The sequence below is a fragment of the Ruditapes philippinarum genome, unplaced genomic scaffold (assembly GCF_026571515.1).
Source record: "Ruditapes philippinarum isolate M1 unplaced genomic scaffold, ASM2657151v2 ctg5666_1_1_1_1, whole genome shotgun sequence".
NCBI classification, from domain to species: domain Eukaryota; kingdom Metazoa; phylum Mollusca; class Bivalvia; order Venerida; family Veneridae; genus Ruditapes; species Ruditapes philippinarum.
Genome location: NW_026855884.1, coordinates 19,808 through 34,247, shown reverse-complemented (window position 1 = coordinate 34,247; position 14,440 = coordinate 19,808). Strand labels below are relative to the sequence as shown.

Here is a 14,440-nt window from a genome sequence, read left to right as displayed (position 1 = left end):
TGTGCCTGGTTACAGTTGTCTGATGTTTTGCTGATAAAGCGACATGATCCGCTTTGTGGTACAATGTTGGCCTGATGTTAACGGTGTTACTGTATTAGATTAGCTATTATGAAAGAGCATTTTATTATGTTGAAAAAATCGATTAAGTTTCAATGATTTGAGCGCTACGAAAAGAAAATTAAGCTTTGGAGAACTTTTTCCCCTGAGATAGTGAAAGACGATGTTCAAAGATTTGTTGAACATTGAACTTCCAACCATTGAAATGCTGTACCATTCTGATTTTCTTGAATAAGTGTATTGGAAAAAATTCTACACATATTAACAATTTGTCCTACATGCAACATAACTTACTCCTGGGAGTTTTCTTAACTTTGTATAACGATATTTTCCGACAGTAGTGCAACGACAGGCTCAATCCTACAAGGAATTGCATTGATCGAATTGTCAACTTAAATGAATTAAGATTAATACGTAAACAAGACTTACAGTTAGCCGTTAAAATCGGCCTTCCGCTCTACCTCGGAAGTGCCGTTCCCTCACTTTTCCGTACACCACAATTTTGTAGTGCAGCGCCAGTTTGCCGGGCGTGAAAAAGTTGCAGTTAAGAGTATTTGAAACTTCCATACAATACGTTCATAATTGCACTGTGTCACTTATTATTGTAACAGGATTTATGTATTATTTGTAGAAGACGTTACCGCCTATCGTGCAGAATCTATATAATTGAAATATTGTTGAAAAATTTGGGGTCCGTACACTCCGTGTCTGAAGGGGCGGATGGACTCTCATTAAGCCTAGAATAAATATGCCAAATTGACACCAGTACAGGTTCATGCCTGCACAGCAGCACTATTTTGTGAGAAAACCAGAAGTTAATATAACTAGATTTAATTGTTTCAAATGTTATGCAATCATGTTAATCTGTTCAGTATGTCTTCCGCGTTTGATGGCTCTTGGAAGATGGTCATCCGAGGATTTTGGAAATGCATTGGCCACCGATAGCCATTATGTAAAAGTCTTGTCGCTGTGGAAATGTTGATCGTAGAAAAGCTGTAATCCAAACTATCACTAGCACAGTACAAGTGTAAAAGCAGCATGCCTCCAGATTGATGCCAATTTTTCATGGAAATTTTGGCGTGCGATTGCGGAATCTCGATTGCGAAACAAGTTCTTGCAACTTATATTAATCACTTTCGTGTCCGCTTCCTGGACCCAACCAGTACTAGTGTCCTTTGAAGAAACATGGTCGTGATCCGATTAGGGCTCGATCCCATGATCTCTGTGTTGGAAAATTTTAAAATGCATTTAAAAGTTAAATATTGTGAGGTGTTCACATTGCAAACGGCACTTAAAATCCGCATAAATTACAAAAAGTGTCAAAATATGAAAAAATTAACATTACTGTATAAGTTAAGCATTAAAAATATGGTGATAAATACTGCAAAAATTCGACATTTAGTGCACATAACATGTACATTATTATGTCAAGAATCTTTTTATTTTTCTTTTTTATTTTCAAGTTTGATTTTCTTAAAATATTTTGGCTCATCTGGAGGCATAAAGTTTGCCACCTCTATTAATTACACAAATGAGAAGATCAATGAGGCCAAACAAATCCTGTAACTACAGGCCCAACAACTAAATCTGTGGTACAGAGCAGATATCAATCACAGCTTAGTATTGCCAAGCACCATTGTAGGCTAACAAATTCTTCCTCCGTGGTTTTTATTCTACTTCCTTACCGACAGCTTTTGGCTTAAATTCTGCTAAGCATAAGATATATAGAGAAATCTCCCAAGCTTACCTAACAGAAGGACCATGGCTTTACTCAAAAGTATAATTTGATAAAATAATTTAAAAAAGCGGATTATTTTGTTTTTCCTCCACATTTTCGTCCTCAATGAGCCTCTTACTTTGTTTACAATATAGCGGGTCATATGTCAATTTTAAGATTAGAGTGCAGATAAGTAGGAGTATGTCGTCCCGTAGATCGGACAAAAATGATGGATTATCGGACTGTTATCCCGAGCCTTATACCAAAATCCCGCCTCAACCAACGGAGAAAAAACCAGGACAGCTCCCGTTAGAGCAAATCAAACAATTTTTCGAAGAGGTAACAATTTTTAACCTACATTTAATACTTTAATATTATCGTGTAGATATTGTTCGCTATCTAGAGGTACATGCGGAGATTATATATGTGATGAATTGTTGCAGATAACTGTTTGCAGAGAGCACTACTGTATCTTTTTTTTTAAAAATGTGTCAGATTTAATTTCAGTTAAATCGCATAGCCCATAAATTTACAGTGCGGTAGGCCTTTAGTTACTGCACTCCAGTTACCGTACTGTCTGTGGGGGATATAACTATATAGCATGCCTGTTGATTGGTTACGTTTTTCTTGCGTTTCGTAAGTGAAAGAGATAACGTCAGAACGACGGACTGTCATCATCGTGCTGTTGTGCTGGTCACCTTCGTACTGTCATATGTTTCGCGCTTTTCGTTCGTAGAGAAAACGCGTTTGTCCTAACGGAACACCGTAGATTTTTATATTAAATCACCGGAACACCGTAGAAAAGTTATATTCAGATGCTCGTACATTGGTTACTTTTTCTAGGGTTTCATATTGTGACGACAGGGAAGGTGTTTTTATTTTTACCTACATGGCTACGCCCCCTCCGTACTTAAATCAGACTCGTTCTAAAACCTATGTACATAATTATGCCTCTACATCACACGTATTAGCATTTTAAAGTCTAAATTAATGAAAATATTTTTTTTATATTGTGTTCAGTTTTCCTGCTTAGACTTTCTTTTTATATATCTTTAACTTTTGATTTTTTTCACAAGTTTCATGTTGACTTCTTTGAATGTTTAGCGTTAAGTACGTAGTGAGCCTGTAGCAAGCTTTTACAAGTACAGGACATATTTGATATTAAACTACATGTATATTAAATGCATTTATTCAGTATAAAACAGCATGTTTGATGAATACGTAACGGCACAGCCGTATGATTACGTAATGTGACGTTATAGTGACATTTTTTTCTTCTTTTCAGTCATAACATTGATTTCGGTTGATAAAGTGCTTAGAAATTTAGCTCAGCTTTATCAGACACCTCATCAATACATACTGTAATAAAATGAAGAGAATGCAATATTTTTTCCTCTTACGATATAGTTGGAAAATATTAAACTGATCAACGTTGAATCGAACAGATTTTGTCAATCTTACATTTGAGTAAAATATTTGGAACTATTTCTTAAAGTTGGCATATTACTACGCGCGGCATGAAGTCGAGAGGTGCTTGAGGGGTTTTGTTTTATTTGAAATTCAAAGAAATAAACGTATATTAAAATGCAAACAAGATAAATAGAATACCAAACAAGTGTCTGATATCATAAAATTTATCAGGTTTGGCCCGAAAAATAAAATGAAGGGCTCGGTAGAGCCTCTCCTTTTTAGCTCGACTATTCGATAAGAATAAGTAGAGCTATTGTAGTCAGCCGAGCGTCGAATTTATGTTAAATTTTAAGTAATACCTCAAATTTTTCAAAGTCCACTGACATATGGCTTCGAAACTTTGCACACTTGTTCACCATCATGACCTCAACCTGTAGACAGGGGGAGGTAACTGCATCAAGCATTTTGACAGAATTTTGCCCCTTCTTCGACTTAGAATTTACGCTAAAGTTTTTGTAATACCTCAAATACTTTCAAAGTCCATTTACATATGGCTTCGAAACTTTGCACACTTGTTCACCATCATAACCCCAACCTGTAGACAGGGGTAGGTAACTGTATCAAGCATTTTGACAGAATTATGCTTCTTTTTCGACTTAGAATTTATATTAAAGTTTTTGTTATACCTAAAATATTTTCAAAGTCCATTGGCATATGGCTTTGAAACAAGTTGAAATTTTATACTCTTCTTTTAGAGCATAATATGACTCTCTCCAAGGCCTATGTGTGTAATATGGATTTAAAGAAAAAAAAAACCCTTTTCTTTACTTAGAAAATTTTACATTATCAAGGTTTTTTACTATAAAGCACTAAGAATAGTCGAGCGTTGCTGTCCTACCGACAGCTCTTGTTTTTTTCTTAGCTTAGCCTGATAAATTTTGTAATATCAGACACTAGCATGGTATTTTCTATATATCCGTTATTGTGCCCCACACTTATCAGTAGGGTTACTTGATTTATTCGCTGACATGCTAAATAATGCAGACTTCACATCTGAATGTACAATCTATGCTTATGCATATTTTAGCATGGACGTTTAAGGTTTCATACAATAAACTTGAGCCTAGATCAAACTTAACATAAGTTTAGTTACAGTATATTAATTGTGTGTTATTTTTTTAATTGTTACAAAATTTATGTATATCGGTACGACCAACAAAAATGCGAACAGTTTTGAACAATCTGTCGGGAACTACTTTTGTAATCCAAACCGAAGACCTAACACAAAGCTGTAGTCTTCCGCCTGCAAGAAATAGTCTCAACCTTTTTTTCCCCAATGTTTAACATCATGTGTTATTTGTCAAAACGTGATATAGTTCAGCGATGGTAGTTAAAACAACAGAAATTTACAACATTTACTTTAATTTATTTTTTCTACTTCAGTTATAGTTAAAATACCTAAATATATAAGGGCAAAGTCTTGCGAAAATGGGTCTTAATGGCATTTGTATCGATTTTGAGACTTTCATATCAAATTAAAGCTAAAGAAATACACTTTCTTACGATATAATTCATATATCTAAGATAATTTTTTTTTTCAATACAACTTATTTTACAACGTCATTTTAAAACTTCTTGTCGATATTGTTGTCGCTAAATCGACATCCTTGTTTTCCGTTAATCAACTTTTCTAGCATAAAGTTGTGTTCAAATGCACGAGAGGGAAATATATATTATTATTATTAACTTGAAATGAAGTACAAGTAAGTGTTAAGGTAGTGGTACATTTTATATGATGTCATTATCATGGCCAAGCAGATTTTTTTCTGAAATTGTAACATTTTTTCAAAATGTTTACTTAATGTATATACGGTCTGAAAATAAGATTCATAAACAATGTATTAAGTTTTATCAATCAAAACATTATATTTCTCTATTTTAACATTTGCGTCAATGTTTACACTACAAAACTCGTCTCTATATGCTGGTCTGACATATGGACGTACGGAGTTGTACAGGTAGGTTTGCCGCCGTTGACTGAGCTCTTTTGATTGAATCTGTTCTGGTCTGACAGCCGCTTCAAAACGCTAGAATCGGTTCTAAAAGTTGCAAATTTTTTCCTCATTTTGGTTATCATATGAAATCCGCTCGGTAACAATACCTGGTTCGTCTGCAGTAAACCGGAAGTACTGATATTTCCTGAAAAGAAAAGTGGCGGCATGGTCGAGTGGTTAAACACCTTGTACTAGTATTCTAATGATTGCTAGCCGCACGGGTTCAAACCCCGACAGGGGCAAGTCGTTGTTTACGTGAGCAAGACACTTTACACACATTGCTCAGTACTGGTTGGTTCCAGGAACGGAGTCGAAAGTGTGTCTATAAGATTAAAGCTTCCTACACAATCAAACTAAAATAAATTCTGTATAAAAGCAAACTCATTATCTAATTTCTGCCTTGCTAACAATATATGTTTCATTTTGAAAGTTAAAATGATTAAATCATAACATTTAATTCAGTTATTAGAATTTATATCGTTAATATATATTTCTTATAATTATAATTTCTATTATTATTTTTTATAATATCATTATTACTATTTAAGTATAAGTATTATTGTTATTATTATTAAAACAGTATCTGTATTTTATATCTGATTATACCTTATTCCTTTCACTGTTTTAAATGTTCCATCCAAGAACAACTTCCCATTCCTTTGCCCATCGCGAAAAACGGACAGCCAAATTAGTTTTCGACGATTTGCTGGCCACATTTTCAAGCTGACCAAGCGCGCGCGTGTGTGAGAGTTATTTATACTCGCCATCAGTTGCCCATATGGGCGAATCCTCCAGAAGTGTATTAGTCATTTTAAATTTTGGAGGATAGTGCAAGATATAGATACAGAAATATGCCCCAATCACAGAAGCTTCTCCTTTTTAGCGTGCCAAGTGTTTAGTAGTCATACACGGGACCTCGATTTAAAGTCTCATCCGAGTCACTGATTATAAATTTTTATTGGCTAGCCCTGTAATCGAACCCAGACTGTCGAGATTACAAATCTCGCGCTCATACCGACTGAGCTATGTGAGAGCCTCTACGTCAACTGGTACGTCTATACACTCGCAGCCGGAATCCAATAAACACCGAGCGTGACTTCTTTCAATATAACAAGTAAATTTAAGCATGCTAATGAAAATAAGTAAATCGCTGCAAGTAAATTTTAAGCATTATTTGCATACACACAAGAAGAAGAAGAAGAAAAGAAAACAGAAAAAAACAACAAAAAAACAGAAATCTTTTGCAAGCTAGAAAAGGACAATTTCTTTCATATCATTTAACAAAAAAACATTTTGTTGTGATTTAATCATCGGAGTAAAACTAACAAAGACTCGTTTAAGATTCAGCTATACATGTACATTTAATATATGTGAGCATGTGCGGTGAAGACAAGTGCGAGCATGTGCGGTTCTTCTATATGGCAAATGATTTTAATTTTGCAAACTGTAACAAGATACCAAAAATGAAAAGATTTTGAGAAATACAAATTATAGCATTTCTGAGGCAAACTGGGCCTTTTACTGACAGAGATGCCTTAGCGGTATTGCGATTCCACTGAAATGCATCCACGTATTGTCTCGATCGAGTTTCATTTTTATAAAAAAAAATTGTTTTGCGCATGCTCGCACTTGGCTTCACCGCACATGCTCGCACCTGTCATCACCGCACATGCTCGCACTTGTTTTCACCGCACATGCTCACACTTGTCTTCACCGCGCATGCTCGCACTTGTCTTCACTGAACATGCTCGCACATGTGTTCACTGCGCATGATCGCAACGGTCATCACCGCGCATGCTCGCACTTGTCTTCACCACACATGCTCACACTTGTCTTCACCGCGCATGCTCGCACTTGTGTTCACCGCACATTCTCGCTCTTGTGTTCACCGCGAATGCTCACACCTGTAATCACCGCGCATGATCGCACCTGTCATCACCGCGCATGCTCGCACTTGTCTTCACCGCACATGCTAGCTCTTGTGTTCACCGCGCATGCTCACACCTGTTATCACCGCACATGCTCGCACTTGTCTTCACCGCACATGCTCTCACTTGTCTTCACCGTGCATGCTCACACCTGTTATCACCGCGCATGCTCGCACTTGTCTTCTCTTGTTTTAACCGAGCATTGATCGCCTTGTATTAATTAACTGATTTTCTTCCTGGTGATATATATTTCTTTGTTCCGATTTTATTTTTGAAAGTAAAACAAAATAAATTAATATGAAATAAATTTGGTTTGCTTCAGACCGGTGCACGTTGATACACGTTTGCGTCAAAAATATGTGTATTCAAATGAACTTAACAGGAATTTGAATCAAATACTATATGACTCCGTTCTGACCAGTCATTACTCTCCAAATAACAAAGCAAGTACATACTTATTTTTGTTCTGCCTTGAAAAAAGTCACTGCTTGTTTAATAATAGCGAAAATGAATATATGATAACAATGTAGTATTCAACTGAAAATAGAATTCATTGATCATCACGTAGATTCTAGAACTATCAATTTTCTGTACGAAATCTGCTGTGGTCATAGTATTATTTTTACAATAGGTTTATCTCTTAGATTTGGTTTGCTAAATTGCTAATCATGGTCATGCAACTACATAGTTAGGTGAAGAAGCAGGCGCTTGTTTTGGTTGAGTCTATTATGTTTTGTTTAGGGGGTTGAGTTGTCATACACAAATTTACAATTTATATGCATTTATTTTTTTCCAATGATTGTTATTATCTTAAATGCTTCTGGGATTGTTGTTTTATCAATTCATTTGTAAATAAGATTGTTATATGTCTATTAACGGAATGATTTTAATGAACACGAAATTAGTTCACACCTACATGTGTATTGGTAACGTGATGGTTTAAGCCAATGAAAACACGTCAATATTATTATACTCAGGCAGAGAAAAAGTGTGCAAAGAGTAAATCGATAATCTTTATGTAGCCAGCAAACTTTGAATTGCAAGTATTTTTTCATATCTTTTCGGCAGAATAAACTTTTCGAGGATTCGTATCGTAAAATGGCTGCCATTTACAGTATCAAGTGATAATCCCAAGCACCACCGCGACTTAGCGCGGGAATTTTAATTATAGCTAACCTCGGCGCGTATACCTTTTTCATATTTGATTGTAATAAATTTTACAAACTGTGTCTTTCGGGTTTTTTTATCAATATATATAACCAATAATGAGGTTAATATGAATAAATAATCATATCTCAAATCTTTGACTATGATTTACAATGAAATTCTACCTTAAGTGTATTAAAAAGGTTTTTTTTTAATTTCCTGTAATTTTATTTTGTGTTTATGCTTCAAAGCAGTCAATTGACCGTGAATTTTCTTTTCATATTTTGATTTCCTTGAAATCATTTTTCTCACCTGAAGGCATGCAACTTTAATATGGTGATACATTAATTACATTCCATGAAAATGTTTAAAGGTATAAAATATCTCATGACATGTTTGTTCATTTTACATTACACCTCTAATTCAGCAAACATAAAGTCTTCACAAAAAGTAGTATGCAATCGTACCTATATTACATACGAATGTATGTAATATTTTTCTTGTTATCATTAAAAACAAATTGATGACCATATGCAAATTAATTTACGTTAGTCTAATACACTACGAATCTTATTAACCGGAAATATCAATATTTAGTAGATAAGATAATCTGATAATAAGAGAAGTTAGTTATTTCAGTACTGTAACATACTTATGTCTTAAACAAACGAGTCTTAAAGGGACTTTACTGTTTTTTATGTGAAAGGACCGAACATATTTTTTCAAGATTTTTATCTTTAATATTTAATATCGTTCCAGATTTAAGTGTAACAGTTGAGATAGCTTATCACATGTTTATCCTTTGCAGACACATAAAACCAATAATTTATATCCTCATTCATTGTGCTTAAAACAGTGTAAAAAATTAAAACGCTTCGTTTCGAGAGTTCATACAGTTTTACTTCTTAATCATTTTAGCCATTTAACAAATTACTTTTCACATGTGAAGTATCACACAGTATATAGATATAGGATTAAGCTCTGCATAGCCATAGGTTTTTTATGTATTAGATCTAAATAAAAAACTATATAGCTAGCTCTAGATATTGATTTGATAAAAAGTCCAATGCCTATAGTGATGAAATATTCATGCTATAAACACTTTCACTGTTGATATAAAGTGGATGTCGAGATTTATCCTACTTTCGTTTTCGAATACTGTATCTGACTGACCTTCAAATATTAAGTTTAAATCAATTTAAAAATAATCACAAATTGTTAAAAAATACAAGAATAAAGAAAATATCTAGCTCTTCGGCCATTATAATAAACATACACGTAAACAAAACTTAAATATTTACATGTGTATTTTCGCAGTTATAATATTTTTGGACATGACTTTTGACGTCATTTATGACGTTTGCGCATTATTTCATTTAGAACCCAAATCGCAGGACGATGCTAATATCCTTTTCTAAGAATTAAAAGGAGTTCCAAAGGATATCAGTGCTTTCAGCGCTTTGATTTTATTTCTCCGGAAATTTACAGAATGATGGTGGTCGGGCATGTGTAAAATGTAATGCACTGTGTGTGTCACGGCACATTGGACCCTACCCCATAATCCCTCCTGCTAGTAACAGTTCTTTTAAGTATGTTAAGTTCGTAACTTTCCATTATATGTATACATATGATATATTCATTTAAAAAGCGGTTCGTTATAACAATGTGCTTTTCTATTGTATCTAGTCAAGTGGACGCATCTTAAGTTCTTAATAGGACAAGGAATCGGACTTTTCCCGTGCACTTGATATAAGTAGTAAAATGTAAACACTCTTTTTAGGGTTACATTGTTGTCGAGAATTTCTTCAGTAAGGATGAGCTACAACCTTGTCGTGATGCCATAAACGAGATGGTTGAGTTACTGGCGAATAAGCTTTATGAGGCCGGAAAGATCAAAAGTAAGTCTACAGTCGTTTTTACGCTGCTAAGACTATGTTTTTCATTTCACAATTGTTATAACTATGCGCATGTATGGTGGCTGATTTGTGCCATTTCGTGTCTTCGAGTGTTCGCCCCTCAAATGTCGAAGATGAAGACACGATAATATGCTCACTTATCGAGTCCTCACCATTGGCTTTTGAAATAACGATATTTTAATTGGCGAAGACACGACATGGTAGAAACCAGCCACCATACGCATGTTTACACACACTCTTGTATGGAACGCCGTGACTGTCTTATGTAATCAAAGTTTTTGTTATTTTGTGAAACTATGATATTATTTTGTCTTTTGAGCGTGTTAACATGTGCAATTTACATCATGTCTTGTCAAAGGAACATGCTGACTTGTACAAACAACATTTTAACTTGTCAAATGATTATGATGACATGTGCAGACAACATCCTAACTTGTCAAAGTATCGTGATGACTTGTGCAAACAACATGTTAACTTGTCAAAGTATAATGATGACTTGTGCAAATGACATGGTAACTTGTCAAAATGTAATGATGACTTGTGCAAACGACATGTTAACATGTCGAATTATTGTGATGACATGTGCAAACAGCATGTTAACTTGTCAAAGAATCGTGATGACTTGTGCAAACGCCATGTTAACTTGTCAAAGTATAATGATGACTTGTGCAAACGACATGTTAACTTGTCGAATTATCGTGATGACATGTGCAAACAGCATGTTAACTTGTCAAAGTATCATGGTGACTTGTGCAAACAGCATGTTAACATGTCAAATTACCATGATGACTTGTGAAGACAACATGTGAACTTGTCAAAGAATCGTGATGACTTGTGCAAATGACATGTTATCTTGTATCAGGCTGACATGTCAAAACGTACTGTTAACTTGTCAAAGTATTATGATAACTTGTGCAAATACCATGCTAACATGTCAAAATTCCATGATGACATGTGTAAACAGCATGTTAACTTGTCAAATTATCGTTATGACATGTGCATACAGCATGTTAACTTGTCCAAGTATCATGATGACTTGTGCAAACGACATGTTAACTTGTCCAAGTGTAATGATGACTTGTGCAAATGCCATGTTAACTTGTCAAAATTTCATGATGACATGTGCAAACAGTATGTTAACTTGTCAAAGTGTCATGATGACTTGTGCAAACGCCATGTTAACTTGTCAAAGTATAATGATGACTTGTGCAAACGACATGTTAACTTGTCGAATTATCGTGATGACATGTGCAAACAGCATGTTAACTTGTCAAAGTATCATGGTGACTTGTGCAAACAGCATGTTAACATGTCAAATTACCATGATGACTTGTGAAGACAACATGTGAACTTGTCAAAGAATCGTGATGACTTGTGCAAATGACATGTTATCTTGTATCAGGCTGACATGTCAAAACGTACTGTTAACTTGTCAAAGTATTATGATAACTTGTGCAAATACCATGCTAACATGTCAAAATTCCATGATGACATGTGTAAACAGCATGTTAACTTGTCAAATTATCGTTATGACATGTGCATACAGCATGTTAACTTGTCCAAGTATCATGATGACTTGTGCAAACGACATGTTAACTTGTCCAAGTGTGTAATGATTACTTGTGCAAATGCCATGTTAACTTGTCAAAATTTCATGATGACATGTGCAAACAGTATGTTAAACTTGTCAAACCATCGTGATAACATGTGCAAACAACATGCTATCTTGTCCAAGTATCATGGTGACTTGTGAAAGCGACATGTTAACTTGTCAAAATTTCATGATGACAAGTGCAAACAGCATGTTAACTTGTCAAGGTATCGTGATGACTTGTGCAAATGCCATGTTATCTTGTCAAATTATCATGATGACTTGTACAAACAACATGTGAAACTTGTCAAAGAATCGTGATGTCTTGTGCAAAACATATGTTAACTTGTTTAGGTATTTTGAGCATGTCATCACGATAATTCGACAAGTTAACATGCTGTTTGCACATGTCATCATGACATTTTGACAAGTTAACATGTCGTTTGCACAAGTCATCATGTTATTTTGACAAGTTAACATTGTCGTTTGCACAAGTCATCATGATACTTTGACAAGTTACCATGTTGCCTGCACATGTCATAATGATTATTTGACAAGTTAACATGCTGTTTGGACAAGTCAGCATTGTCTTTAGACAAGATATGATGTAAATTGCACATGTTAATATGCTTAAATGACAAAATAATACCATCATTTCGGAAGATAGCAAAAATATTTATAGCATAAGACAGTCACGGCGTTCCATACTCTTGAAAGTGTAAGAATTCACTTGAACTCGATCTTACTTGCATGTAATAACTCTCCACACTCTTTCAAGGGTGTTAACTCCATTAAAACTCAATAGCAAGCTTTCACTAGTTTCTATGTACAATCTCAACCAGATTCATTTCAACCCATCACAAGTTCAGGCTGCGCAAAATAATGCGCAAATGTTCATAAATTTCGCTACTACTTGTACATTTTAAAGTTCAAAGGTTATTAGGGCATCTTTTGTTCTTTCCAGACTTGTACAAGGAATATGGGTTATTTCAGAGACTTTCAAAACTTGAAGAAGAGTTTCCCGGAGCGAACATCCTTCTCTTTAAGCATCAAAAGATACCAAAGGTTAGTACTGTTAATACACGTGATTTTCAGTTCATAGACATGTCTATATACATAGATTGACCTAGAGGCAATATACGTTAGAAAATTCGTAGAAAGTGAGAAGAAAAAATTATGCTAAGACATTTTTATTTCGACTATTCGAAGGATTTGTTAATCTATTGTACTCACCATTGCGTTGGGGTCACACTTTGGTGAAAGTTGATATCTCCAGAACTACGGAAGTTAATGGGTTGAAACTGCACAACATTCTTGGTAGTATACCATAATAAGAGGTCACTGTCCAATGCCCATAACACTTACACGAATTTTGACAGCTTTATGGCCCTTTTGAACTTGGAACTTTATTAACCATCCAAGCTATTGTTTTATTATGAAGCACTAAGAATTATAGTCGAACACGATGTCCTACTAACAGTTCTTGTTCTTGTATGTTTTCCAAAATGATTGCTGGGATTTAGAGGCCAGCAGCTTTGATCTACTGTATTTTGTGTACCCTCATGGCTGTGGTATAGAATTCAACTAAGGTATCTTATTCATTCATGACAGAAAGCTCACAAAAGATCAGTGGTTCTTATAAAGTCTAATGTTTGAAATATTGCACTGAAGTGTGTGTATGTTTTCATCCACCAAATGATGCTAGAAAGCTGCAACATATCCCTTTTTCTTAAAACCCAGTCAAACAAGATGTTTGTGAAACAGTCAATATGTCCTTGACCTTTGACCCCAAAAACAAAAGGGTTCATCTACTGGTCATGTCCAACATCAAAACCAAGTTTGGCGTTTCTAGGCCAAGGTGTTCTTAAGTTATTGATCGGAAACCGGCTGGTCTACGGACGAAGGGTGGCATGAATAATCGCATCCATCTACTGTGTAAGGATAGGCCTACGGTGAAATCGGAATACAATTTCAGACTTACAACTAGATAGAAAAAAGTAATATGAATGCCTAGAAAACTTTACGTGAACTTTAAGTAATTAAGTAAAATATAGAGTTACATAGACGGACCTTTAGATATGTTTACTAAGTAAGTGGCTGTGCATACGCGCAAACTATTGCTTTTGCTCTCAGTTAATCGTTGACTTCTGTTTCCGATACATATTGCTATAATAGACGATAAAAGAAACGCAGATGTATTAGCTCATTTAATCTCAAACCAGCACAATCTATTTCTTTCTTAGGCATTCCGTGATCTATGGTGCAATGAGCGTTTGCTGCACCTGATCGAGCAGCTGATTGGACCGGATATAGCTGGACATCCGGTATGGAATATGCGCACAAAGACACCGAACAGTAAAGCAATGGTTGTTCCATGGCACCAGGGTATTTATTAATATGGGTTTTACTTTACTTGACTAATATGAAAAAGGCAAAGCCTCAAAGCGAGCTCGATGTACTTTTTTAGTTTTTACGTGAAATAGTATGAAGTTATTTCAGATGCAGTGACGAGTGCGTGTGACGTCACACGTACTGTGTTAAATATGGCTCCGCCCCTGTCGTGAAATGAATAACGAGTTTTGAAAACGTTTATAAAACTTTATTTTATTTCACTCTATAAT

At 35.0% G+C, this 14,440-nt stretch overlaps 1 protein-coding gene across 1 annotated transcript; it reads left to right on the top strand.

The window, feature by feature from the left end:
- Positions 1-1,940: 1,940 nt before the first annotated feature.
- Positions 1,941-14,233, top strand: LOC132744708 (uncharacterized). Its single transcript, XM_060733483.1, has 4 exons — positions 1,941-2,113; positions 10,093-10,210; positions 12,784-12,884; positions 14,063-14,233. The coding sequence occupies exons 1-4, from the start codon at positions 1,976-1,978 to the stop codon at positions 14,213-14,215; spliced, it is 510 nt and encodes a 169-aa protein (XP_060589466.1). The 5' UTR covers positions 1,941-1,975; the 3' UTR covers positions 14,216-14,233.
- The last annotated feature ends 207 nt before the right edge of the window (positions 14,234-14,440 follow it).

Excerpts from the sequence above, each read along its gene's own strand:
- LOC132744708 (XM_060733483.1), top strand. The coding sequence starts at position 1,976 with ATGTCGTCCCGTAGATCGGACAAAAATGATGGATTATCGGACTGTTAT. Across the intron at positions 2,114-10,092 it reads TCAAACAATTTTTCGAAGAG|GGTTACATTGTTGTCGAGAA; the intron begins GTAACAATTTTT and ends CACTCTTTTTAG. Across the intron at positions 10,211-12,783 it reads TGAGGCCGGAAAGATCAAAA|ACTTGTACAAGGAATATGGG; the intron begins GTAAGTCTACAG and ends TGTTCTTTCCAG.